General features: G+C 51.6%; 1 protein-coding gene across 1 annotated transcript in view; it reads left to right on the forward strand.

Moving 5' to 3' along the window:
• The first annotated feature begins 733 nt into the window (after positions 1-733).
• The window catches only part of TKT (transketolase), a 29,922-nt gene continuing 3,337 nt past the window's right edge, over positions 734-27,318 (forward strand). The window contains exons 1-10 of the mRNA XM_064274387.1: positions 734-938; positions 10,912-11,029; positions 11,882-11,995; positions 12,847-12,944; positions 18,447-18,638; positions 20,245-20,363; positions 21,139-21,332; positions 22,146-22,310; positions 26,331-26,487; positions 26,631-26,761. Of these exons, the coding sequence (XP_064130457.1) occupies positions 832-938; positions 10,912-11,029; positions 11,882-11,995; positions 12,847-12,944; positions 18,447-18,638; positions 20,245-20,363; positions 21,139-21,332; positions 22,146-22,310; positions 26,331-26,487; positions 26,631-26,761 (1,395 nt within the window). The 5' untranslated portion in view covers positions 734-831. The remainder of the gene's footprint in view (positions 939-10,911; positions 11,030-11,881; positions 11,996-12,846; positions 12,945-18,446; positions 18,639-20,244; positions 20,364-21,138; positions 21,333-22,145; positions 22,311-26,330; positions 26,488-26,630; positions 26,762-27,318) is intronic.

Below are 27,318 nucleotides of genomic sequence, written 5' to 3' on the forward strand. Positions count from 1 at the left end.
TGTCGCTATAAACCTGGAAAAAACCCCAGTGTTTCTAGGCTCTAATAATGTGTGGAGGGGCTGCCCCTAATAATTTCTCAGTTAACATTAGCTAGTATTATCCTTGCTGCTACTAATTATTCCCATTTCCATAATCCCCCATCTTCCTTATAGGCCCCTAAAGCCCTACACTCTCTTGGAGCTCCCTGACCTATCACCCACCTCACCAAGCCTCAGTTTGTTCATCTGTGAAATGGGATTAACAATGAAGCCTCCCTTCTCAAGTCCACCCAGGGTAATGCTGAAGAAGGAGCATGGTCAATAGTGAAGATGCCAGTCAACAGTCAGACTCAGAGCCAAGCATGGAGCCTAGAATTATTATTGTTATTAATAGTGTGTGCGGCTAATACCCGAAGCGAATGGCCTGACACACCGGAAACCCAAGCATAGGACCTGGCCGGGCACCCCAAGCCTGGCACACACGAATCTGGCATGCCATAGCTGGCAGTAAAAGTCAGGGAGAGATTAAATGAGTGGCTAGAGTCGGCCTCAGCCTCCAGGGCCTCGGTTCCCCTTCCTCCCCGCCCAAGTCAGTGCAGTGGCAGCGCCCCGGGACACGGGGCGGGCGGCGGGGCGGGGCCGGCGGCTGCAGAGTGGCCTGGGGTGATCCCGGCGCCCCGCCCCACTCCGCCCCGCCCCGCCCCGCCCCGCCCCCATGGGCGGGCCCCGGGGCTCTTAACGCGCCCGAGCGCGGCTCCCGGCCCCAGCCGCTGCCGGTCGCTGCCCGAGCCGCCGCCGCCTCTCCGCGTCCTCGTCCTCCCCAACCATCCATCCTCCTCGCCCGGCCGCACTATGGAGGGTTACCACAAGCCCGACCAGCAGAAGCTGCAGGCCCTGAAGGATACGGCCAACCGACTGCGTATCAGCTCCATCCAGGCCACCACGGCGGCGGGCTCGGGGTGAGTCGGAGCGCGGGGGCCGGGGAGGGGGCGCCCGGCACGGGCGGGGCTCAGGCAGGGCTGGAGGAGCCGTTTGCGCCGGCCGGGTGTCGCGCCGCACGATGCGGCCATGAGGAAGGCGGCCGGGGGCGCGGTCAGATGGCGGAGGCGCGGGCCTCAGCGCCACCCGGTGCGCGCGCCTCGCAGGGTCCCTTCCGCTGCGCCGCCCTTTCCCGCCCCGACTGCCTGCGGCTTGGCGTGCGGGCCTCTGGGCGACTCAGGCCGGCTTTGCCTCTGGCTAGACTCCGGTTACTGGCTGCACTGTGGCGCGAAAGGCTGGGCTAGTCGTTCGCAAAGCCCCCTCTCCGACCATGCCGGGAAGGCCACCATTATTGCGCACCCACTGAGAACCAGGCCCTTTGCCGTGTGCTCTCCATGTACGCTCTCTTCGGCTGCCTCACAACCTTGTGCAGGCGCCACTGGTAACGTTCCGACTTAAAAAAAAAAACCAAGCCTGTTGCGGTATAGTAGATTCCGACTCATAGCCACCCTGTAAGGACAGGGTAGAACTTCCCCATAGGGTTTCCAAGGCTGTAAATCTTTAGGGAAGCAGACTGCCACATCCTTCTCCTGCGGAGAAGGCTGGTGGGGTCGAACCATCAACCTTTCGGTTAGCAGCCGAGCGCTTAACCACTGTGCCCCCAGGGTTCCTCCGCCTTACAGATGGGTAAACTGAGGCTCAGAGTTTAAGTCAGTTGCCCAAGGACACATAGCGAGAGCTGGGATTTGAACCCAGGCATCCTAGCTAAGGATCCCCTTTTTTAACCCCCATCTCCCAAGGACTCTGGGCTCATAGGTGGGGAGCGGATACCGCAGCCGGGCCTACACCCCACTTCAAGCTAACCCTTCCCTTTTACCACTTCAGCTTGCCATCACCCCTGGGCTGGGGTCCGAATTCGGAGCAGGGGAGGTGTCAGGAGGGGTGAGCAGAGTGGAGAAGGCGGCCACGTGGTTGCAGAACCCTTGCGCCCTGTATGAAGGGGAGGTCTGGGATCAGAACTGGGGCGGGGCGGGGCAGGGCAGGGTGAGGGAGGAGCAAGAAGGAGGTGAGACCTGGAAGGCTAGGAAGACCAGTTCCAGGGCCTCGGGTGGGAACGAAGTCCTGGGTGCAGGGCCAGCCGCAGGTGCACTTTCTCCAAGGTAGGGTGCCCATCCTCAAGAGCCTCACCACCCCTCCCAGACTTCTTGACTCAGAAGGTGGAGAAAGGCTGTTGCTGACCCTGAGGAGCCTCTTGCATAGATGGCCGGTAACAGTGACAGTGATAATAGCAGAGGCCCACTGCACAGCTGGAGGTGTCCAGTAGGTAGTTGAGAGTGTCAGCCATGAGTTGCTTCAAAGTCCGTATCCTCCTCTGTGAAATAGGGACAGTAAGAGCATCTGCCACTGAAGTGTTGGTGAGGATTCAGGTGCCCCCCCCTCCCCGGGGCTCTGTATGTGACCTTGGTGATGGGTTCATACAATCATTTTGAGGACTGTTGGGGTGAGGGGGTGGTTAGGGTGATTTGATCAGGTTTCTAAGGACCTTCAGAGCAGAACTGTGTGTTTGGAACAAAGACAAGACTTTGGCTTCTGGCTAATTTCATACAGGTTGTGTTATTAAGAAGTAAATCTCTTTTGCCCTGCATGGTGGGTACACATCCATCCTTGGTGCCATTAAGATACACTTAGAAAGGACTAGATCCCACCCGGCTAGAGGCCATTTCTCTCCTACCCCACCCTATGCACACTTTGGGCCTATTATCTCTCTTGGGTTTGTATCAGTCCTACCTACTGTGTGGAAACCTGGTGGTGTAGTGGTTAAGTGCTATGGCTGCTAACCAAAGGGTCGGCAGTTCAAATCCACCAGGTGCTCCTTGGAAACTCTATGGGACAGCTCTACTCTGTTCTATAGGGTCACTATGAGTCGGAATCGACTCGATGGCACTGGGTTTGGTTTTTGGTTGGTTTACCCACTGTGTTGGGTACCCACTGCCTGGCTCACTCCTAAGGCACACAGTAGGTCCACATACCCTATATTGCACTGGTACTGCTCATTTGGTGTTCCTGTGGTCATTTCAGGGCCATTCACCCAGCAGGGCCTTATTGAGCCCTGCTGTGTACTGTGAGGTGTCAAGCCAGGCCCCGGAAAGTCTAGCTGGAAAGACAGCAGTTAGCCAATTAGTGTTAAATATGTCTGAGGATCTTGTAGAGTAAGATAAGACCTGCATACAATGACAGGGTGGCTGAGCAGGTCAGTAGGTGTTCCTCATGTGACACAGAGCATCCTTTATTGCTAATATTGTCCCATGTATTCTTGGAGTAACTCTGAGAGAGATTCCATTGTATTCCCACTTTATAGATGAGGAAACTGAGACTAGTGTGTTAAGTGACTTTCCCAAGCTGACAATTGATGACTGATCCATACTGCCCACTGTGGGGCTCAAATTATTACGGAGATGTCATCTCGGGTAAGTGGGTGAGGTGGCATTTGCATCAGACCATGGAGAATGGGGAAAAAATTGGAAAGGGGAATTTTGGGAGAAATGAAATGACATGTACAATTATAGGCAGATTCCCAAGGGGGTCAGATGGGTCCCTTAGGTCTTCATTAGGTAGTTGAATTCCTATTTCCACCCAGAAAAGATCCTGTGTGTGTTTGCTGAGAGTTGCAACCTTGATTACATTGTAACACCGTATGGAGGAACTCACTGAACTCAAAAAGTATCCATTTGCAGAAAGAAAAAAGCTTGTCTAAAATACAGTGTTTCCTGTGTGTTTGTGAATATGTGTGTAAAAGATGCAGGAAAGAAATACTTGAAGAAAACTTATTTTTCAGAAGGAAGTAACATTGCTATGTAATCCCTGTCGCAAGAGAAGTTGTGAAAGGTGTGTGCTAAGAGTGTATGTGTGTACACGAAAAATAATAAAGGGAGAGTTGACATAAGGTCAGTTTTCTGGTCCCCAGGATGCTTATTTTGAGGCCCACTATTGGTTTATTGGTGGTGCAGTAGTTAAGCACTTGGCTGCTAACCAAAAGGTTGGCAGTTTGAACCCACTAGCTGCTCCCTGGAAGAAAGATGTGGCAGACCGCTTTCCTAAAGATTTACAGCCTTGGAAACCCTATTAAAAAAAAAAACCATTAACGGTTCTGACTCATGGGGCAGTTTTACTCCACCCTATAGCATTGCAATAAGTTGGAATCAACTCAGTGGCAGTAAGTTTGGCTTTTGGTTTTTATTCCCTCACTGAGTACCTGGGTGGTGCAGACAGTTAAGTACTCAACTACTAACCAAACGGTTGGCAGTTTGAACCCACCTAGAGATGCCTCGAAAGACAGACCTGGTGATCTGCTTCCAAAAGGTCACAGCCATGAAAACCCTATGGAGCAGTTCTACTCTGCACACATGGGGTCGCTATGAGTCTGTTTGGTTTGGTTTTTTGGTGTTCCCTCATTGCAGTGGGAGTTCCATTCCCTTGAGTGAAAGCTGAGTCCCAAGGCCCTGGACCAATCTGGGTACCCCTCGGGTCAAGCATTTTTTAAGAAGCCCTGTATCAGGCTGGCTTTGATCACATCTTCTGATAGTCACCCACTGAGGCTGGACATTCTATGAGTCAGAACCCAGGCTGTAGGTTTCTGGATTCAGAAGTTCCAATTTCTTGATAGCTATCCCATCCCTGTCCCCCTGGCAAGTAACGTGTCCTCCCCAGCATGAGGACACTGGCCTCTGTCAGGAAAGCTGGGCCTGGAGGTGGAGGGGCAAGCCTTCACAAAGGGCTCTTTGTTGAGGCAGCACCCACAGTGGCCAGAGCTCCCCTGGGCCATCTCCTTCCACGTGCTGAGGGACAGTGGCAGTGATCCAGCTCATGCTGGAAATGAAAAATGAGACCCAGTGGCCTTGTTAGAGTGGCCTGGATGGTGAAGAGTTCTCAGTTCTCACTTACTAGGGCTAGACTATGACGTTATCCAAATGGTCCCAAGTGTCATCTGAGGATGCCATCCAAATCCCTGGGCAACTTGGTACCCATGCAGTGCTTCCAGACCACGGGAGGGTGGTCTCCTGTAACCCACAGCTCTGCTTTGGGGATTGCTGATGGGTTTCATCCAGACCTGGCTAGTGGGCACAGGGAGACCAGGAATCTAACCCTGGCTCTGCTTGGAGCAGCTGCAGCCTTGTCATTGAGACTCTTCCCTTTCCAGGGCCTCAGTTTCCCCATCTTTAAAGAAGAGGTTCGTAGATAGGTGATTTTCAAACTGGCTCCCTCAGGAGTAGGGCTGGGGGAGCTGAGTGTCCAGGCTCTGGAGTCCCATCCTAGTGTCTGTGAGACCTTGAAGTGGCTGGAGGTGTGGGCCCCCTTCCTGCGTCCCAGCTCTGGCATTCGTGGAGGCTTCAGCTGAGTGCTCAGGCAGCCACAGCATGGCCCAGGCCCTTCAGTCTCTGCCCTCTCTGGACAGAGAACGGCTGCCAGGGACCTGCTTCTCCATTCAGGCTGCCTGGGTCCCTAGCTCCCGCCCCAGCCTGGCCCGGACTGAGGCAAGAGTGAAGCCGGTTGAGATTGCCCCAACAGCAGGGTGTTTCCCAACTCAGTGTGAAGGCACCCGGCTGCCCTGGAAGGACTTGGTTCTTTGCCCGGGTGACCTCTGCAAGGTTGATGTTCGATGTTTCTTGAAGCTGGGAATGAGGTGCAGCTCTCTGCATCCCACCCCCCACCCCCAGGGTCCATTTAGAGTAGGGTGGGATTAGGGGAGCCGGGGTGATTCCACCAGCATATGGGTCTGGCTGACCGGGGTGCACACTGCTGGGGCTCCTTGCTCAGAAGTTGGTTACATTCATGGCCTGCATGTAATCTTTTGATCTGGGCAGGGCAGTGTGGACACCTGGAGAGCTTCCTGTCTGGGGCTCTCTTAGCACTTTTTCCTCCTTTTAAAACAAGTTATTAAAGTTGTTGCTGTTGACAGGTTGTGTGACCTTGGGCAAGTCATTTGCCCTCTATGGGTTTTAGTGGTCCCATCGTCAAAATGAGGAAAAGGTTAGACTCAATCCCTGATACTAATAAGAGCTAATATTGACTGAGCAACTACTGTTTGTTATACACCCTGCCAGGCTCTTCACGCACACACACTGCCTCAGTCAGTTAGCTTTTATTATTATCTCCATTTTACAGTGAGGAAACTGAGGCACGCAGAGAGGTCATTTCCCCAAGGTTGCATCATTTAATCATTTGTGCACTCAGTTGATGCCCAGCGCTGCTGAGGCCTGAGGACACAATAGTGAAAGGACTCAAAGTCCCTGCCCTCTGGGAGCTTGGGTTGTAGTAGGCTAAACGGGTAGTGCATAACCACATAGTGTTGGGTGGTGGCGGGTGTGAATTTGGGAAAGGAGAGGTATTTTAGATTGTGTAGTCAAGGAGCGCTTCTCGGAGGAGGTGACGTGAGGGCAGAGACTTGAAGAAACCAGCCAAGATCTGGAGTTAGAGGTCCTTTCCAGGCAGGAGCCAGCTTGGGCATTTCAGGGAACAGGAAGAACAAGGACTGCTTCTGAGGTTCACTTCTACCTTGAAATCCTAGGAGTTTCTCTTGAGTATTAAATGTGTATGTGTGTGTATATAAATATGTATGTATAATATAAATATATAAAACCAAACCCATTGCCATCGAGTCAATTCTGACTCATAGCGACCCTATAGGACAGAGTAGAACTGCCCCACAGAGTTTCCAAGGAGCGCCTGATGGATTCAAACTGCAGACCCTTTGGTTAGCAGCCATAGCACTTAGCCACTATGCCGCCAGGGTTTCCAAATATAATATATAAAAAATACTGGTAACTTCCTGGTTCTTTAGCTGGGTGGTAGGTATATACAGGTTCATTGTTTATAATATAATATATATTATTATAAGCTTAAGAACCAGGAAGTTACCAGTACTTTAGAAGCTCCCTTCTGTACCCCTCCCCTAGGAGGAACTACACTCTGAATTTTGTGTTATCATTCTGTTGATATAGTTTGATATTTTTATATATTCATAAGCAATATGTTTGGCCTTCTTGGCTACACAAATTCTTCTGCAGTGTGGTTTTTTCACACCCATTTGTAAGATGATATTGATGTTGGATCTGTGAAGTATAGTTCACTCAGTCATTACTGTGTGATATTCCACTATACACGTATGTTGCGGTTAAACTATTCTGTTAATAGACACCTGGTAGTTTCCCAGTCGTGCTGTTACAGACATTTTAAGGGACAATCCTGTGTATGTTTCCTAAACTATGCATATATGTTTCTCTGGGTATGTTCTTACCAGTAGAGTTGTTAGGTCTTAGGGAAATTTGCATTGTGAAGTTTTCTATTTCTTCTTGAGTCAGTTTTGGTAAATTACCTTTCCCAGAAATTTTTCTGTTTTCATATTTATTTGCATCTGGTTGTTCAGCATATTCTTTTGAATCTCCAGTGCAGATTCAAATGGAATCTCCTTTCCATTTTTTTATTGCTTTTCTCACAAGTTTGCTATTTTATAGCTATTGGCTTTGATTCTTTTTACTGTATATGTCGCTCCTATTTCATAGGTTTCTGTTCTTTGTTATCTTCTTTTCAAGTTGGACCTTAGCTATTGGTTTTCAGCTTTCTTCTTAGGGTACTTATTTCTTCCCGATAACAAATTTTTTTTTTCTTCTTTTGCATCTTTAAGCGTTGAGGTCTGCCTCAGCGAGGCTGTCATAGTTGCTTTACCTCCCTGGTTTGTTCATTTATTGGTTGACTGCACAGTTGTGGGGCTGCTTGTGATTTAGCCCCACAGTGTGTGTATGGTGAGAGGGAGGGGGGGCACTGTGTTAGCGGAAGCTTACGTCCGTCTTCTCTTAAGGAGCACAGCCAGAAGGTGAGGGATCTTCTCTGGCCTTTTCTACAGGGAAGCCTGTGAGGAGGCAGAGTGAGTGCTAAAGGAAGAATCAGAAGCCCACCTGCAAGGAAACATCTGGAAGAATGTGTGTCCTTCCAAGTGGGAAGGGAGGGTAGTTGGGCCTACCTCTAAACTTGCAGCACCAGCTTCATAGATTGAACTAAAAAAAAAAGTTAACCGTAGTGGCCATTAAGGCCAACGCAGGGTTTTCGAACAGCCTCTCAAATCTACTTGTCGGCACTGAACCCGCTGCCATAGAGTCATTTCTGACTCAGAGCAACCCTATAGAACAGAGTAGAACTGACCCATAGGGTTTCCAAGGAGCTGCTGGTGAATTCGAACTGCCGACCTCTTGGTTAGCAGCCATGCTCTTAACCGCTGAGCCACAGTGCATCTCAGAGTCTGGCATGTAGTAGAAGCTTGAGAAATCAAAACTGGCTGAAAGAAGGAATGAACTTGGTTAAAACAGGGCACTGTGTTTGCAGTGACAAGGTCAGTGAGGGGTGGTAGGATAAGATCCTCTGTAGCCCCGCCTCAGGCAAAGTGGAACAAGCCTGCTTGCTTCCAGTGGGTGACAGGTGTGTTGTACAGCACCGAGGGGTGGGGCCTCTACCTGCAGTTGTCAGACCCAGGACAGGCTGAGGTTGTAGGAAAAGCTCAGGCCCTGAGGCTACAGGCTCAGTACACTTTCGGCCCCAAAATAACTGTGTCCTGTGTGCTCAGCACTTTGCATTTTGTAGAGCCTGATCTCAGCTCTTCTTTCTCATCTGCCCTGTGGCCAGTGAGGGGGTCATGGTCCCGGCCTGGGCCTGCAAATACGTTGGAGGCACTGAGTTGTGGCGGATGATAGTGGTTCATGGTGGCCCGGGCACTTCACATGCATTATCTCACTGGGTTCCCAGGTGCCCCTACCCAGAACTCCATTTACAAATGAAGACGCTGAGCCTTGCTCAGGCCACATGGCTCATGAGTGGCACATCCCCGTATCCCCACCCCAGGACACTTTGCAGAGGGCCAACCCTGACGCTTCTCTCCCACCTGGGGTGGAGTACAGTGGGCACATGGCTCCCAAGAGTCCCTTATTTTGTGTGTCTTTCTCGGGCATGGAGACAGTGCCAGGAGCATAGCTGACACACCCTTGGAGGAAATAACACATTGCAGGCCCACCCTTTGTGGGCCTAAACAAGGAGGGGTTAATTTCTACTACTTTCAACTTGTGGTCTCTCTCCATGGGTAACTTTTTCTCTTCCCCCAGGTCCACTCTGCTTGGGCCTACTGGCACTTATAAAAGCCACTTGTGCCATCATACCATTCCTGCAGAGACCCTTCCCAGTGGGAATGTCACCCTGGGGTCTTCAGGTGAAGGGGACAGGTGGAGCCCCATCTCCTGTCCTCCCTTCTCCTTGGAGCATGCCCAGTGTGCACCCACATCCCCCCGTCTTCCTTACAACAAGGGGATAGGGCTGCCCTCAGAGGCAGGAAGGGCAGGAGGTGTTGACTGAAGCTTGGCACTGGGGACCAGGGTTTGGGGTCCCACCAGTCAGAAAAAGCGTTCTTGTTTACGTTTCCTCACCTCCCTCTTTCAGGTATAGTGTCTTTTCCTCATGACCAGGAGCTCGTAGAAATGGTTAAGTATGAGGTGACAGTGTGCCGAGAATGTGGGTACTAAACCAGCATGGACAGTTCTCTGGATTTCTCTACTAACAAGTCTGCACTGGGAGTGACTCACCCCTAACCTGGTGGGGACGCCGACTGGATGTGGGAGGGTGGCGCCTGTGAACGGCAGATGTTGCATGTGATCTTGGGTTTAGCATTGGGCATGTTTCAGGGTGAAGGGCCTCAAGAAGAGCAGGGTCAGCAGCATCACAGGCCTGAGCGCAGCTGCGTGGACAGGAGGCCAGGAGGCATGTGCCCCAGGGCTGACATCTTGACAAAACTGTGTGGACCAGAAGGCTTTGAGTTAGCCAGGAATTACAGCATGCCCCAGCAGGAACCCCAAACTCTGGCCCCCATTTCTGGGGGCTGCATTAATTCCCTAAGTAGATCCTAAGAGATCTGAACTTGTATCATCTCTAAGGTTTAATTCTTGCATTTTCTGTTGTTAGTTCCTTTGCCCGGTAGCCATTCAAACAGCTAATTGATTATTAGAACAAGAGGCTAGGAAGAGGGGAGCCCCTCAGCCCCACCCCTCCAGGTGGAGGGGCAGGCCCTTGCTCTGGTTGGCCCCACCTCAGCCCTTGTCTACAGGCAGAAGAGATTTTTATTTTTACATGGTTGTAGCCTTTGTAGAAGGTGGGATTGTGTACTTTGCTGTTTAAATTCTGCACAAAAGCACGTTTCCTAGCTGCTACACCAGCCCTCGAAATGCCCATTAGAAAGGCTACCAAGTAGCCAGTGATGCTGTTGTGAAGACCAAAGCCCAGTGTTTCAGACTGCAAACCCCTGTACTGAGGCTCCTGGGAGGCTCTGGTGATGAGCCTCCATTCCTTACACCCTGCCCCATGGACCCCAAGGCCTGGTACCCCTGGGGTGCCACTCACAAGTGGACAGAACTCTGGGCAGTCCCACTGGGATGTAGCTCATTGTCATAGAGACCTAATCACCCCTAGTCCTTTCCCATGGTTCTGAGTCTTTAGACTCCTAGGAGCCCTGAGGTGGGAACTGGACTCCAACCACCCCCAACCTTGGGCTGTCTAGGGAGCTTCCGTGCCCTCAGGCTGGCTCTGCTGTGTTGTCTTTCCTGGGCCCCTCCTTTCTTACCCTAGACTAGCCCCAGAATGTTTCTGTTCCCATGACTCTGAGGCTCTGGGCTGGTGGTCCCTAGGAGAGTGTGACAGTCGCTGGTACCTACCAGCTGGCCCAGACCCCAAGCCACCAGCAGTGGCCTCCTGGACACCCTCTGCCCCCTCTCAGGCAGGAGGAGTGTGTGGTTCCAATAAGCCAGGCCTGTGTGGCTTCCTGGGACCTGCACCCACAGGTCCCTGTGCACGGTCTGGGGTGAGCGCTGTGGGCCAGGGTGCAGGGCTGTGACACATGTGTCTGTCTTCTCTCCTGGACCACAGCCACCCCACATCATGCTGCAGTGCCGCCGAGATCATGGCTGTCCTCTTTTTCCACACCATGCGTTACAAGGCCCAGGACCCCCGGAACCCCAACAACGACCGCTTCGTGCTCTCCAAGGTAAGAGCCCAGCCTGCCCGCCACCACTGCCCTTTACTGTGGCCCTGGAACCGTGAGAAGGGGCTGGTAGTGAGTGACCTCTGAGGAGAGTCCCCAGCCCCGGCCCACCCTTCCTAGCCCCTCCCTCCCGTGCTGTGCTGGCACAGCTGATTAGCTTAGCCCGAGTGGACGACTGCATGACTGCAGTAATGGGTTTCTTGTCCTTGAGCCCAGGTGCATTAACCCAGAGGATGGGCTGTGGGCAGCGGAAATGACTGACTGCATGTTCCGTCCATCCTTGGGGTTTACAGCCAGGACCCGAATCCAGGGCTGGGTTACAGCTTTGTGGCTTTCCACATGCATCTTACTGGGTTGTGCCAACATCCTGAGGCCATGGCTTCCTTCCCTCAGGTGTGGTGGTGCACTGAGGCAGGGTTCAGGGAGGGGGGTGACACCCTGTAAACCCCTTCTGAGTGAGAATCCCAGCCACAAACCATGTTGCGGGGCCTCCTGGCACCCCTGAAATCCACCTGTACCAAGGCCTGGCTCTGTGGCCTCTGGTCTCTCCGGGCAGGCGTTAAAGCTCAGAAGCCTGTCCAAGTCCTTCACATGCCAGAAGCCGTGGATTAGGGTGGCCGGCTGCCGGCTAGCATTTGGCCTTGTCCAGTGTCCCAGCTGTGCACCCCCTGCAGCTGTCCTAGGGCTGCCGGCCTTGGCTGTGGGAACTTTGGCCTGAAAACCAAGAGGCCTCACTTGCTTCCTGACACCAGATACCCTGGCCAGCCAGCTCTGCCGGGACCTGGGTTTCGGTGTGCAGCCGGAACAGCATCAGCTCCCGTCTGACCCCCTACCCTGCCACCATCTGCTCTGCAGGGCCATGCAGCGCCCATCCTGTACGCGGTCTGGGCTGAGGCTGGCTTCCTGCCCGAGGCAGAGCTGCTAAACCTGCGGAAAATCACCTCAGACCTGGATGGACACCCCGTCCCGGTGAGTGCACCCCACCGGGGGCGTCACGGGCTCTGTCTCTACTTCCTATTTCCTAAGGCATGGGGTAGGCCTGCTCAGAAGCTGAAGGTGTTGAAAGGCAGAGGAGGGTGTGAAGGTGAGGAAGGGGAGAAGTGTTTTCAGGGCACGTTGAATTTACCTTGAGCTGGTGCTGAAGGACGAGGCCTTTCAAGGCCCCAGACAAGGGTGCTCTGGGTTGACTTCAGGAAGGGCCTCTCCTCAAGCACCAGCTACCCAGCTTCCCTTCCCACTGGGCCACCCTGGCCACCTAGACAAGCTCAGGAGGAGGGGCTCGTTGAGGAATCAATATGGGGGGGTCACAGCAGGATCCCAGTGACACCCCAGGGAGGGGATCCGTTTGCTCCTCGGGGTGGCAGCTGATGTCACTGCAAATGTTCAGAGTTCTGGGTTACAATGAAAACCGTCCCTTCCCCCCCAGCATGAGCACCCCCTGGGGCCAAATGTTTTACATCAGTTTTGTCCTGATTTCTCCCAGCCACTCTGTAAGGTGGGCAATGTGGGCTCTATTTTCAGATGAGGAAACTGAGGCTCAGAGGAGTTCAAGTCCCAGCCTGAGGTCACACAGCTCGCAAGTGGGCACAGCTGGGATTTGAACCCACTATAGCTGTGGTATGAGAATGAGAAGTCATATTCTGGGCAGAGGCCACCCTGGGGTAGGCACCTTCTGCAGGGGCTCACGACCCCCAGAGCCTGTACCCCGGGTCTATGGGGGTCTGGCTGCTGTGTCTGGTGAGGCCAGGATCCCGGGGTGGGAGCGGGAGTGGGACAACACGCCACTCCCCGTGAGTAACTATGGCCCTCTGTTGTGACAGAAACAAGCTTTCACCGATGTGGCCACTGGCTCCCTGGGCCAGGGCCTTGGGGCTGCCTGCGGAATGGCCTACACTGGCAAATACTTCGACAAAGCCAGGTAACACCCCATCCCCACACCCACCATGCATAGTTTTGAGAGAAGTCCCCAGTGGCCCAGCCTTAACTACGACCCCAGGTACCTCCTGTCGCTTGGCCCAGGCTGAGGAACAGGCACGTGTGGCCTGCTTTGTCCTCACAGAGACCCACTGAGGCTAGATCCAGGATAGGCCCCTTTTCCAGATGAGGAAACACGTGCAGAGGAGTTAAGGCTTGCCCAGGTCCCTTGATAGCAGCTGGCAGGGCCGGGCGTGCCCCAGAGCCCATGCTTAACTGTGCTATCCGGCCAGAGTCCCTGTGTTGTTCCTGAGCCCAGTGCCTGGTCCTCGGAAGTCTCAGGGCCCTCCCCGTCATGCTTGACTAGGTGCCAGCCCTATCTTGGCCCAAGCCCTTATCTTGTGAAAGTGAAGGTTATGTGTTTTAGAGGATTTGGGACATCCCTGAACCACAGGAAAGAAATGAGTATTCAAAAGACTGAACCTGCAGAGGGTGGCCGAGCTGCTGGGCCAGAGATGTTCACTGCTCCTGCACCAGGTGGTCTGCTTGTAGGAGAAGCCTCCTGGGGCAGATGTCAGCCACGAGATTGTCCACAGCAGCCGGATTGACCTACAGACAGGTTTTTTTTGTTTTGTTTTGGTGGAGGGAGAGAGTCACATGATGTTTAGAAAACCGCTTAGTTTCCAGAGTTTACAAATAATATTTCATAGAAATTTGGAGCCCTGGTGGCACAATGGTTAAGAGCTTGCCTGCCAACCGAAGGGTCGGTAGTTTGAATCCACCAGCCGCTCCTTGGAAACCCTATGGGGCAATTCTGCCCTGTCCTCTAGGGTCACTATGAGTCAGGATCAACTCAAAGGCAATGGGTTTGGTTTTGGGTTTTTATAGCAGTCTGCAGATGGGGGCACAGTAGGCCATTCCTCTGTAGTTTGGGGGTCAGATCCTGTACTCACACGCTTTATCGGGTTTCACGTTCACAAGCTCCTGTGCGACGGGTAGATCCCTGTTACAGACAAGACTTGGGGGCAGTAAGATGCTGGCCTGGATCATCTTTAGTGGTTGGGGTGGGATTTGAATCCAAGCCATGCATGCAGAGCCGTGTTTGGCTGCTCTGTGAGGGCCTGAGGGGGGCACGGGAGGCTCAGGGCACCCTGAGGGCAGGAAGCTTCCTAGAGTTGGAGGGCCTTTGGAGCCAGGCCCACAAAGTGGCATGACGGACACCTCACGGGCGCAGCAGCCCAGCTCCCTCCCAGCAGTGAGCAGCTTCCCCACTGCCCTGTAGTCTCCTGTGGGGCCCCACTGGCGGGAGAAGGGCCACAGCCAGGGCTGTCCTGGGGCTGGAAGGTGAGTGGGAATGTGGAGGTGACTGGGTCCTCCGAGTATAGGTGGCTTCAGGGAGAAAGGAGCCTGACTCGGTGCCATACCACAGCACCCACTGTGTGCCGGCACTCCTGGGACACCTTTGAGGAGGTAGGCTGGGGCTGTGAGGCCCTTCCAGACCCGCCCAGGCCAGCCTCACCTAGCAGCATCAATGATTGCTTAGTCCCTGGCTGAGCTTTGGAGCAGGCTCGGCCACACCCAAAAGTGATTCACCGTGAAGTGAAGAGAGAAAATCACAAAGAATGGGATATGTGTTGAAGAGCATTTTGTTTGACACAAAACCAGAGATGGGAGTTAATCATTTCCTACAGTTGCTTGAAGTAATTCCTATGAAGGGTCACTTCCTGACCTGAACATAATAGAACAAGGCAGTGTAAGGAGAAGGGGTTTAGCCAGGTTCCCAGCACCCAGGGTGGCTTGGGGCCAGGGTGGGTGTGGGGGGGGGGCATCAAGGGGATTATCAGGCTGAGCCAGGTGCCCAGAGGTGGTTCTCTGATAGAGCAGACCCGGGCCCAAGTCACCATTGCTTCCAGCCACTGACCAGGTCACTTATACTGAGCCGGCTCCCTTTCACTTTTCTTTTTAAATAATTTTTTTTCAAATTACATAATAACCAAAAACCCATTCCATTGCCATTGAGTCAGCTCTGACTCATAGCGACCCTACAGGACAGAGTAGAACTGCCCCACAGGGTTTCCAGGGAGCAAGCACCTGGTGGGTTCAAACTGCCAACCTTTTGGTTAGCTGTAGCACTTAAACACTGCGCCACCAGGGTTTCCACATAATACCTACTCATTTGAAAACTATGGAAAAATACCAAAAAGAAATGAACCTTTTCCTTATTCCTAACCTCCCTCCAGCAGTAAGCCTCACTCACAATGTATTATATTTCCTTCATGTTTAACATGGAGAAAAAAAAATTTACAAACCTGTAGTCGCAATATTATATTCTTAAAGAAATCTAGACATTGTGTCATGAGCATTTGTCTCATGATAACTGTCGAGAACTGTTTTTAATGATTACATAACATTATGGACACGCTGTAACCCATTTGGAGCCCTAGTGGCACAGTGGTTAAGAACTCAGGCTGCTAACCAAAAGGTCAGCAGTTGGGATCCATCAGCCGCTCCTTGGAGACCCTATGGGGCAGTTCTACTCTGTCCTATAGGGTTGCTGTGAGTTGGAATGGACCCGATGGCAATGGGATTTTTTTTTTTTTTTTTTTGGTAATGCATTTAGCCAGTCCTCTGATGTTGGGCATTTAGGTGGTTTCCAAACAGCTCTGCAACAGACAACCCTCTGTTTAGGGTCCCTTCTCTTCACCTGGAAACCCTGGTGGCATAGTGGTTAAGAGCTACGGCTGCTAATGAAAAGGTCCGCAGTTCGTGAAAATGGAGAGTAGAGGGAAGGAGTGTGCTGCCTCATTAGAGGGAGAGCATATAGCAAGGTATATGTAAGTTTTTGTCTGAGAGACTGACTTGGTTTGTAAACTTTCACTTAAAGCACAATAAAAATTAAAAAAAGAAAAAAAAAAAGGTCAGCAGTTTCAGTCCACCAGGCACTCCTTGGAAACCCTATGGGGTAGTTCTATTCTGCCCTATAGGGTCGTTAGGAATCAGAATCGACTCGACAGTAACAGGTTTTTTGGTTTTCTCTTCACCTGGAGAGTACCTGGCTGATGCAAACTGTTAACACACTCAGCTGCTAACTGAAAGGTTGGAGGCTTGAGTCCATCCAGAGGCACCTTGGAAGAAAAGCCCTGATCTGCTGAAAAATCAGCCATTGAAAACTCTACGGAGCACAGTTCTACCCTGACACACATGGGAATCGACTCAGCGGCAACTAGTTTTTCTCTTCTTGGCTGTGGGCGTTTATTTGCAGGCTCCCCAGCATAAGATCTAACAGCTTCAGGCAATACAGAGCCTGAAGGTTAGCCCAGGCTTCTGTTGGGAGGTCCTCTTCCTGTTCATAATTTCTTCCCTGGTTTAGGGCATTCCTCAGGACCCCCAGGATGCCCTCCTGACCTGAGCCTGTTGGCCACCAGGCCTCGAAGCTGGAGGCTATGCTGAGACTGCACTCTGGACTCAGGCCAGCCTCACTTCCCTGGAAGTGGGTGTGGGGTTGGGAAGGCAGTCTGTTTCCCCAGAATCTTTCTGGGGGAAGTTGCATTCCCTGCAGGCTTCTCTGGCTCAGCCTCATCAGGGTGGTCATTTTGGGGAGCTGCTACCCTAGACCAGAGCCCCTGCATAGGCTCTTTTGCACCCTGCACGGGAGAAAGGAGATAAATGTGGGGACAGGACCCAGTTTCCAATAATCCTGGGTCTGATAGGGCCTCTGTGGAGAGTGGGTCCTGTGGCCTTCTCCTGGCCAGGCATCCTGGACCTCTGGCCTGGCCTGCTGGAGGCCCCAGAAGGGAAGGCACCGGGCACAAAGGAGGCAGGGAGCCTGTCTCACGCAGGCCTGGTGGCTGGTGAAAGTGCTGAGTCATGCTGGCAGCATGTGGCTGTCTGTTTCCAGCCTCTTCCTCCTGCTGCCTTGCTACAAGGGGACCTGGAGGTCAGACTGCTGAGACTGTACCTAGGTCAAGGGCATTTTCCTGTAGCAGTAGGGGGGCAGCTGTGCCCCCTTTGAGTGCATCTGGGCACCAGCCTCCCTCCCTGGGGCCAAACAGCTGGACACCAGGCAGGGGAAAGGAGTGTGGCCTAGGCCTGCCTGCTCCTCACCCTGCATGCCTTCCTACACAGAGCAGTGGGTGGACAGAGTCTGGGCTGGACAGTCAGGCTTGATGAGTCCCAGCTCAGCCCTCCCTAACAGTGTAACCTCAGCCAGGCCCCTTGACCTTTCTGAGCCTGTTTCCTCATCTGTGTGTTTGGAATAACAGCTCGAGGAGAGGTAAGCCCAGGGCCTGGTGTCAGCCCTGCCAGAGCCCCTAGGCGGCCCAGTGAGTGGGGTTAATTCTATGCCTGCTGCCGCTCAGCCACACCCATTCCTCACATGCCTTAGGCCTGGGCTCAGTCCCTGAACTGGGCTCCCTGCTCTAGCTCCCCCACTCTGCTCCACCCCCTCCGGGGCCAGGGAAGGCTCTGTTTGAACAACAAAAAAAGTTGCCTTGAGTCAGCTTGAACTCAGGGCAACCTTGTGTGTACGTCAGATTAGAACTGTGCTCCACAGAGTCTTCAATGGCTCATTTTTCGGAAGTAGATTGCCAGGACTTTCTTCCTCTAGGAGGCGCCTCTGGGTGGACTTGAACCTCCAGCCTTTTAGTTAGCAGCCAAATGCATTAACTGTTTGCATCACCCAGGAACTCCAGGTTCTGCTTACTGGGTAATTTGGCCTGAGTTCAGTTGTTTTGACCACCTTGCACTGCCTTTGAGAAGATCATCTTTGCCTTTGATCTATGGGAGAAGAAGGACCCTGGGGTGGAGGAAGGGCCAGGCCCAGCTCCAGTCTTAGGGACAGGAGCCAGCCTTGGAGCCTTGGGGAGAGCCCATTTGTGAGGCACCTGGTTGCCCCCGAAGATCTCGGCCTTGACATTCCCCATTAGTGCTTGTCCTCCCACCTGGAAGCCTCCTGCTCTAGGTTGCTGTCTGGCAGGCATGATGGCCTCTGCCCTCCCTGCCCAGCTCCTCCAAGCAAAAGTGGGGCATGGCCTCCAAAGTCTCCCTGTCCCTCTGGCTCAGCCAGTGAGTCCCCAGGGCTGCCCCGACATTTCCGGTTCCTGGTTTGGGGGAAGCCGGGGAGAGAAGTGGTTCCACCTTCGCAGCGGGCGTGGCTCAGGCGCATTCTCCCACTCTTTCCTCGTTTTCCTCTTGCTCTAACTACTCTCTCATTTTTCTTAACTGACCAGATTCCTGCTCTCTTAGAGCTGTTTCTCAGAAGTCAGTGTTTCTTGAGTTCCTCATAGCTTCCTTTGCAGCCATTTCCTATGGAGTTGTGGACTTGGGAAGGGTGCCAGGTACTTGAAGACACTGCTGCCCCTTCCGGGTAAATGCTATCTGTCCTTCACATCTTTGTGTGGCCGCCCCTCTTGCCCAAGGAGCAGACTCCTTAGGACAGTTGGGCCTGGGGGCATGGTGGGTCCAGGTGAGAGGGACCAGCCTCAGACCCTGCCCTCCCTGTCCGCAGCTACCGCGTCTACTGCTTGCTGGGAGATGGGGAGCTGGCAGAGGGCTCCGTGTGGGAGGCCATGGCCTTTGCGGCCATCTACAAGCTAGATAACCTTGTCGCCATCCTTGATATCAACCGCCTGGGCCAGAGCGAACCGACCCCACTGCAGCACCAGGTGGATGTCTACCAGAAGCGCTGCGAGTCCTTCGGGTATGTACGAGGCTGAGGGTGAGTGGGATCACACCTGGAAAGTCGTTCCTGATAGAAGCTTTGCACACTCGCGAGCTGAAGCCAGAGGTTAGGCCCCATCTCCAGAAAGTCGCCCAGACACTTTGACTCACTATTTCAAGCTTTGGCCATTTGTACTTACAGTGGTAGCTCAGGCCACCATCATGGAATTGTGGACTGAGGTCCAGTTTTAAGTGAGCTTCTTTATTTGGGCAAACTGTGGCTGTGTGGCATGGTACTTCTTAGAGCTTCTGCATACGCTATCTCATGTATCCTCACTTTGTTCCTGGGGGAGGAAGGAGGAGGCTGCACAGGTGTGGTTATCAATTTATAGACTATTGACTCACCCAGTGAGACTAAGAAGGTACATGTAGTTACTAAGAGATTTAAATATCAGCCGTAGCGTAGCCACCTCTTGTACCTGGCCCCAGCCAGCCTGGGGAGGAGGAACAGGCTGTCCTATAAAATGGGATGTAGGGTTCCCAGACTTCCTCTTGGGTCATGAATAATGATTGTGAATTCTGAGTCACACGTTACAAAATAGAGGTCAGCCTGGGTAGGTGTCAGAATGTCACCCTTTGTGATTGAATTGATGCCTGCGATTACACCAGACTGATCACATAGTGGTTTGTTATCTCTGACTGACCTTATAAAGGGGGAGGATGAAGGGAGGGAATATTCTTTTGGACAGATAAGGAAACTGAAGCACAAGTACCTCAAGGACCTCCCTAGGACCACCTTGGGCTGGAAACTTGGAGTATAACCCTGACAGTGCTCCTGGGGCCTATGTTCAGAGCCCTGTAGCTATAGAGCCAGGTTCCCTAAGGTAAGCTCTGGCTCTACCACTTACTAGCTCTACCACCTTGGGCAAGTTAGTTGAACATCAGTGCTTCAGTTTACTTGTCTGTAAAATGGGGCAATAACAGCCCCCCTCCTGGAGCTGTGATGGGTCAGTGTATGTATAGTGCTCAGCACAGGGTTAGCACTCAGTACATAGTAGCCATTTTTTTTAATATTAGTATTCCAAGAACAGTTCCAAAAAGGATCCCTTTAAACAGAGAGACTGCCCTCTCCTCCCATGTGTTTGATAACATCTGACTCATTTTGCAAATGTTTTCAGCACCATGCCCAGCATCTATGGAGGGATCCAGATGTGCTCCCTAAATAAAAATTGGGCCGAAAAATTAATCAAGATTATAACAGCAGGCAGATCCCAAACCCAGTGCATCGCCCCCAAAACAGCTTTCAATAGGAAATTAATAGATCAGGAGTAACAGAAACAATAAAGGAACTAAGCTTAGGAATTAAGCCAGGAATTCCTTAGGAAAGGAGGAAAACCCATTCAAAGGCAAATGGGAGGAAGCAGAATAATATGAAAAGAAAAGAAAACCCAAATTGAAAACAGAGGCATTTTAGGCTTCCTCACTCCTCCAGCTCTTGGCCGGATCACAGCTGTGGGGCTGAGCAAGGGCAAACCCTCAGGTGCCACATCAGATCTATCCTGGGACGTTCCTCGGGGTCCCCTGGCACCTGGGCGTTGCTCCTTCTGTCGTGCCTTCACAGTGCCACTCCCCCGATCTGTCCCTAGCTGGCACGCCATCATCGTGGACGGACACAGCGTGGAGGAGCTGTGTAAAGCCTTTGGGCAGGCCAAGCACCAGCCGACAGCCATCATCGCCAAGACCTTCAAGGGCCGAGGAATTATGGGTCTGTGCACAAGCCTCCCTTCTCACCCCCTCCTTGGGACTAGGCCAGGGGTGACTGGAGTAGGGTTGGAGGAGTTCCTAGGGTCAGAGACCACTGGTCCTGTTCCTGGTGCCTGGGGCCACACCTGGCCTTGTCTGCCTCATTGGGCTCTAGGGAAGCGGGAGCAGGAAATTCTGTGTTCCCTGCCTTCAGGGTGCACCTGCTCCTTGCAGACAGGACTGTCTGTGCATTTATAGGCAGGGCGTGGTCAAAGTGGCTGTACTTTGTAGTCTAAGGGAGCTCCTGGATGGTACAAATGGTTAGTGCACCCACCTGCTAACTGAAAGGTTGGGGGTTTCAGTCTACCCAGAGTTGCCTCAGAAGAAAGACCTGAGATCTGCTTCCCAAAAATCAACCATTGAAAGCCCTATGGGACACGGTTCTACTCTGACACACATGGGGCCACCACGACTTGGAACCGACTCGATGGCTACTGGTTAAAAGCTGTGAGAGGTGGGGGAGGCAGCCTTGAGGGATAGGAAAGCCAAGTTGGAACTTATGCAGAATGGCTCCTGCATGCCAGGCCTTATCCTTGTATCTTCCCCACAACCCTGCAGGGTTAGGTTGTCATTACTGTAAATGAGGAGACTGAGGCTCAGCAAGTTTAGGTGAGGTGCTCAGATAGCGACTCAGTGGTCAGCATGGCTGAGCCAGGATTTGACCCTGGAGCATCTTCCTGGCCCATCAGGGAGCTTCCTTCTTACCTGGCCTCTGCCCTCCTGTGTTGTACCTGCAGAGGCAGAAGATAAGGAGTCTTGGCATGGGAAGCCCCTACCCAAAAACATGGCTGAGCAGACCATCCAGGAAATCTACAGCCTGATCCAGAGCAAGAAGAAGATCCTGGCGACTCCCCCCCAGGAGGATGCCCCCTCAGTGGACATCACCAACATCCGCATGCCCACGCCTCCCAGCTACAAAGTTGGGGACAAGGTACAAAGTTCGGCCTCACTTTTCTGGGCTCACTGGGGGTGGGGTGGCCACAGGTCTTTGGCTCCCTAAGGCTGGAGCCATGATCCCCTCTGAAGGGGTCGAGAAAGGTGGCTTTGAGCTTTTGAGCTGTGACCTCCCCTGAGCTGGGAGGAGGGGATCCCTGAAACGTTGCTCCTGCCAGCTCCCTCGTGGGGGCAGCCAGCTCTGGAGTTAATTTACCTTTGAAAGGTCAGAAGCAGAGGCTCAGAGGGCAAGGGACTTGCCCAGAGTTATACAGCAAGCTCCTGGCAGAGCTGGGCTTGAAACCCGGGGCTTCTGCCTGTGTCCCTGAGCTCAGGACACCCCCATGTCCTACAGGACTGCTGACAAAGGCTAAGCAGGGCTGGCCTGCTCCAGGGCCCCCCGCCCTCCACCCCTTGTGAACTCACCCATGCAACCCTGTCTGACTTCCAGGGCTTCAGTTTATCCATCTGCGAAGCGAGGCTTACAGACCCCTGTCACAGGGGCTGGGAATGTTGGGGTTCTTAGGACATCTGGTGAAGCTCAGACAGCTCCCACATGGGCCAGGACAAGGGGCTGCAGGGATTCCCAAGACGTTCACTGTGGAAGTTCTTGTTTGCAACCTTATGGAAGTGAACGTTTTCACAGGGCTTCATGTTGGGATGGTTTTTTCTGCCCTGTTTTTAATCCCCCCTAAATGATGTGGTCTCCCAGAGGCTGTATGGGGCTCCCAGCAGCAGCAGCAGCAGGGCCTCTTCCCTTCATCGTGCTCAGAGCCTTCCCGCTCTCTACCTCCCCCCCACCCCGCCACAGATAGCCACCCGCAAAGCCTATGGGCAGGCCCTGGCCAAGCTAGGCCACGCCAGCGACCGCATCATCGCGCTAGACGGGGACACGAAGAATTCTACCTTCTCAGAGCTTTTCAAAAAGGAGCACCCAGACCGCTTCATTGAGTGCTACATTGCCGAGCAGAACATGGTGGGTGTTGGGGGCAGGCGGGGTGGGGGGACGTAGGGGCAGGGCTTCAGCCCTCTGCTCCTCTGGGCAGCCACGTTGGCAGGGCTATGTGCCTCATGGGAGACTAAGAACAACATTGACCCTTGACCTTGAGTAGCCATGGTGGGTGGGTGGGAGTGTCTTGCCCAGGTGTAAATGTCCTGGTGAGTATGTGAACAGGGTTGGTGAACGGGGCCACTGCACACACAGGAGGAGCTGCCCGCAGACTTGAGGTAGTGGCGACTAGGATCGCTCTGGGGGGAGGGCCTTCCAGGTGGAGAAGAGCAAGCACAGAGGAGGCTGGAATATGATGGGCTTAACAGCCAGGGTCTGCTGAACGCCTTTACGCACAAGGTGTGGACCCCGCTACCCTGTGGGATGCAGAGAGGAGGGAACACTTGGGCCTCTAACCTGCACTGTGCTGGGGACACAGCCCCTCGTCAGTAACTGAGGTTGTGAAGTAAGGAAAGATGCTTTGTCCTGCTTTCCAAAATAGCCCCTTCCTCTGACCAAGGAGACCAGCCTGACTTGCATGCCCCTAGAGACAGGGAGCTTCCTCTCTGTGGAGGTCATCCTCTGGTTGAACCTAAAGCTACCCCTCTGTGCCTTCTAGCCTTGCCAGCTGTAGGCCGAGAGTCCAAACCAAACTGGCAGGTGTGGGGTCCAGGGAGGTCCCTGGGTGCTGGGGAAGAAGGGCTCCGTGCCAGCTGTGGGTTTTGGAGTCATGGAGGAGGCTGCTGATTTGAAACTGATGGTTGTGCTTCTGGGAGGACTTTGGGGCCTGGAGCCTCAGTGAGCCCTCAGACCCTGGAGGAGGGGCTGGGAGGACAAGGCCTTGGGCTGGCGAGGGAGAAGGGAGAGAGAGGGGGCCAGGAAGCGTGAACGATCTATGACCAAGCTCTAGTCTTCTATGAAAGGCTTTGCTCATTGCTAGATGAAAAGTTTTCCCAGGAAAATAAAGAGAATTCAAAAAATATATATATATTATTGTGTTTTAGGTGAAAGTTTACACAGCAGAGGTTCCCATTTAACAATTTTTGTACAGATTGTTCTGTGCCATTTGTTGTAGTCTTTACATTGTGTCAGCATTCCCATTATTTCCATTCTGTTTTTTCTGTTTCCATTGACGTAGCTTCCCTTCTGTGCCTTCTCATCTTTGCTTTTGGGTGAATGTTAACCATTTGGTCTCACATAGGTGATTGTTTAAGGGAGCACAATTCCTCACAGGTGGTATTGTTTGTGTTATAAGCCAATCTATTATTTGACCAAAAGGTGACCTCCAGGAGTAGGTTCAGTGCTAAGTTCAAAGGTATCCTAGGGTGATAGTCTCAGGGGTTCCTCTAGTCTCTAAACAGTCCAGTAGGTCTGGCCTTTTTTATGAATTTGAATTTTTTCCTACATTTATCTCCCATTCTATCTGAGACCTTCTATTGTATCCCTGATCAGAGTGGTTGGCGGCTTATAGTCAGGCACCATCTAGTTCTGCTGATCTCAGGTTAGAAGTGGCTGTGGTTCATGTGGGCTATTAGTCCCGTGGACTGGTTTTTCTTAGAGTCTTTTGTTTCCTTCATTTTCTTTTGTTCCAGACAGTAGAGACCAATAGTTGTATCTTAGATGGCCACTCACGAGCTTTTAAGACCCCAGATGCTACTTAGCAAACTAGGGTGTAGAACGTTATCTTTATGAATTTTGTTATGCCAGTTGACTAAGTTGTCCCACGAGACCATGGTCCTAAGCTTTTCAACTCAGTAAACCAATTCCACGAGTTGTTTGAATATGTCTAGGAAGTGTCCATAACTCACCCCCTTTGTGCTTTATTGTATATATGGATGTATATGCAGTATACACAAATATGTATATACCTATGCCACAGATATACATGCACGTGCGTGTACTTGCATGTGTTGTCCCATACACGTGTGTGTATATAGCTACCTATTGCAAGCATCTTTTCATGTATTTGTTGGCCACCTGAGTGTCCTCTTCGGTGAAGTGTCTGTTCGTGTCCTTTGCCTGATTTTAGAGACTAGACCCTTGTCAGATGTCATTGCCAAAGATATTTTTCCCAGTCCATAGGTTCTCTTTTTACTCTTTTGCTAGTCTTTTGATGAGCTAAGTATTTAATTTTTAGGAGGTCCCAGTTACCTAATTTATCTTCTGTTGTTTGTGCGTTTTTAGTTGTGTTTGATAGGCTATTTATGCCAAAAACTAGGTCTCCTGGTTTTGACCCAGTGTTATCTTCCAGGAACTTTATAGTTTTAGCTTTAACATTTAGGTCTTTGATCCATTTTGAGTTAGTTTTTCTTCATGGGTAAGGCATGGATCCTGTTTCATTTTTCTGCAAATGGATAACCAGTTTTGCCAGCCCCATTTGTTAAATTCCCCGCTGAATGGACTTCAACCCTTTGTTGAAGATAAGCTGCCTGTAAATGGGTGGATTTACTTTTAAGTTCTCAAATCTATTCCATTGGCCTATGTGTTTGTCACTGCACCAGTACCAGGCTGTTTTGATTACTGTGGCTGTGTAGTAAGTTCTGAGGTCTTGAAGTGTGAGGACTCCTACTTTGTTCCTCTTCAATATTGCTTTAGCTATTTGAGGCCTCTTTCCTTTCCAATGAAGTTGAGGATAGTTCTCCCATTTCATTAAAGAATGTTGTTGTGATTTGGTGTTAAATCTTTCAATCCATGAGCATGACGTGTTTTTCCATTCATGTAGGTCTCTTTTGGTTTCTTGCATCGTGTTTTATGGTTTTCCTTGTGTAAGTCTTCTACATCCTTGGTTAGGTTTATTCCTATGTATTTTATCCTTTTGGTGACTATTGTAAATGCTGTTGTTTTTGTGATTTCCTTTTCAGAGTTCTCCTTGTTAGCGTAGGGGAACCCGACTGATTTTTGCATGTTGATCTTGTACCCTGCCATTTTGCTGAATCCTTCCAGTAACTTAAGTGGAATCTCTGGGATTTTCTATGTATAGGATCACATCCTCTGTGAATAAGAATAATTTTATTTCTTCCTTTCCAATTTGGATACCTTTTATTTTTTATTCTTGCCCTATTATTCTAGCTAGGACTTCTACTACAGTATGAGTAAAAGTGGTGATAAAGGTCATCCTTACCTTGTTCCCATTCTGAAGGGGAAATGCTCTCATTCATTCTCCGTTGAGAACAATGTTGGCTGTTGGGTTTGCATGTGTGCCTTTAATTATATTGAGAAATTTCCCTTCTATTCCTATTTTGCTGAGAGTTTTTATCAGGAAAGGGTCTTGGATTTTATCAAATGCCTTTTCTATACTCATTCAGATGATCATGTGGCCCTTTTCCTTTGCTTTATTTATGTGGTAGATTATGTTAAAGAGAAGTTTTTTTTTGTAAATAGATTTTTTTAAAACTTTTATTGTACTTTAAGTGAAAGTTTAGAAATCAAGTCAGTCTCTCGTGTAAACATTTATATATACCTTGCTGTATACTCCTCGTTGCTTTCCCACTAGTGAGACAGCACACTCCTTCTCTCCACCCTCTATTTTCATGTCCATTCAGCCAGCTTCTCACCCCCTAAAGAGAAGTTTTGAGGTATTTATTTCAAGTCAAAGGACTTTGGTGTTTGGAAACAGACTGCAGAGGTCAAGGGTGCCAAGGAATCACTTGTCTAGGCAGAAGAGAATCGACGGTTTCTAAGATTACAGGGAGTCTTCGCGTGGTGCAGATGGTTAATCTGCTTGGCTACTAACTGAAGGGTTGGAGGTTTGAGTCTACCCAGAGGCACCTTGGAAGAAATGCCTGGCAATCTGCTTTAGAAAAATCAGCCACGGAAAACTATGGAGCACAGTTCTACTCTGACACACAGCGGGTAGCTGTGAGTCAGAGTCGACGTAATGGCAACTGGTTTTTTACGATTATAAAACCTTACCCCTAAGGTAGTCTCAAGAGGTACTGGGCTCCCTGGCCACGCCTTCCCTCCTCCCGCTGCCTCTTCAGGGCTGACCCCGCCCCGCTTCGCCCCCAGGTAAGCATCGCTGTGGGCTGCGCCACACGCAGCCGGACAGTGCCCTTCTGCAGCACTTTTGCAGCCTTCTTCACTCGGGCCTTCGACCAGATTCGCATGGCAGCCATCTCCGAGAGCAACATCAACCTCTGCGGTTCTCACTGCGGCGTGTCCATTGGTGAGTTTAGCCAGGCCTGGGATATTTACACTTGTAACTTCCCTTCTCCCTTTGGACCAGGAGGGGTGGGGTTCGGGCAGGGGCAGGATCCCATTCCATGGTTGAAGGTCTCTTATTTCAGCTTATGCTTTCCCATACCACAGGGGAAGACGGGCCCTCTCAGATGGCTCTGGAAGACCTGGCCATGTTCCGGTCAGTCCCCATGTCAACTGTCTTTTACCCAAGTGATGGAGTTTCTACAGAGAAGGCGGTGGAATTAGCAGCCAATACAAAGGTTGGTCAGCTGTGGCTGTTCTTTCTCGTGCTGGCAGCTAGGTCTTCCCTAGGGAGGCAGAGGAGTGGCCAGTGTGGAGACATGGCACTGGGCATTTGCTCCCCAACTGGCATTTCCTGACCTTGCCACTGGTATTCGTATAGCTTGTAGGAGTTAAACGAGGAAAGGCAAATGCGTACTACTCCTATTGCCACATGGCAGACATCACTAATTGATTACCAAACTCTTCCCCACTGAGAACCCTGGCAGCCTCTGCCAGTCTGGCAGATGGCACCTATTTGTCCTCCCTGAGTTGGGCTTTCTGAAACAGGAAGAATGAGCTGAGCAACAGATCCAGAGTGGCAGTTTTTCTGTAGACCAGAGTACCTAATGGTTCCCGTTTCTCTGTACTCTGGCGGGGTAGCCCCACCTGGGACGGGAGCCCCATCTATCAGTCTGCCTGGCACAAAGTCATTTTCAGTCTGAGCCTGGTAGGGTCATTGGGCAGCCCTCAGGAGTGTTAGGGATGTGCAGGCTGCATAAGACAAGAAAGTCCTAGAGGAATAGCTGGCTGGGAT

The sequence above is a fragment of the Loxodonta africana genome, chromosome 22 (assembly GCF_030014295.1).
Source record: "Loxodonta africana isolate mLoxAfr1 chromosome 22, mLoxAfr1.hap2, whole genome shotgun sequence".
Lineage (NCBI taxonomy): Eukaryota > Metazoa > Chordata > Mammalia > Proboscidea > Elephantidae > Loxodonta > Loxodonta africana.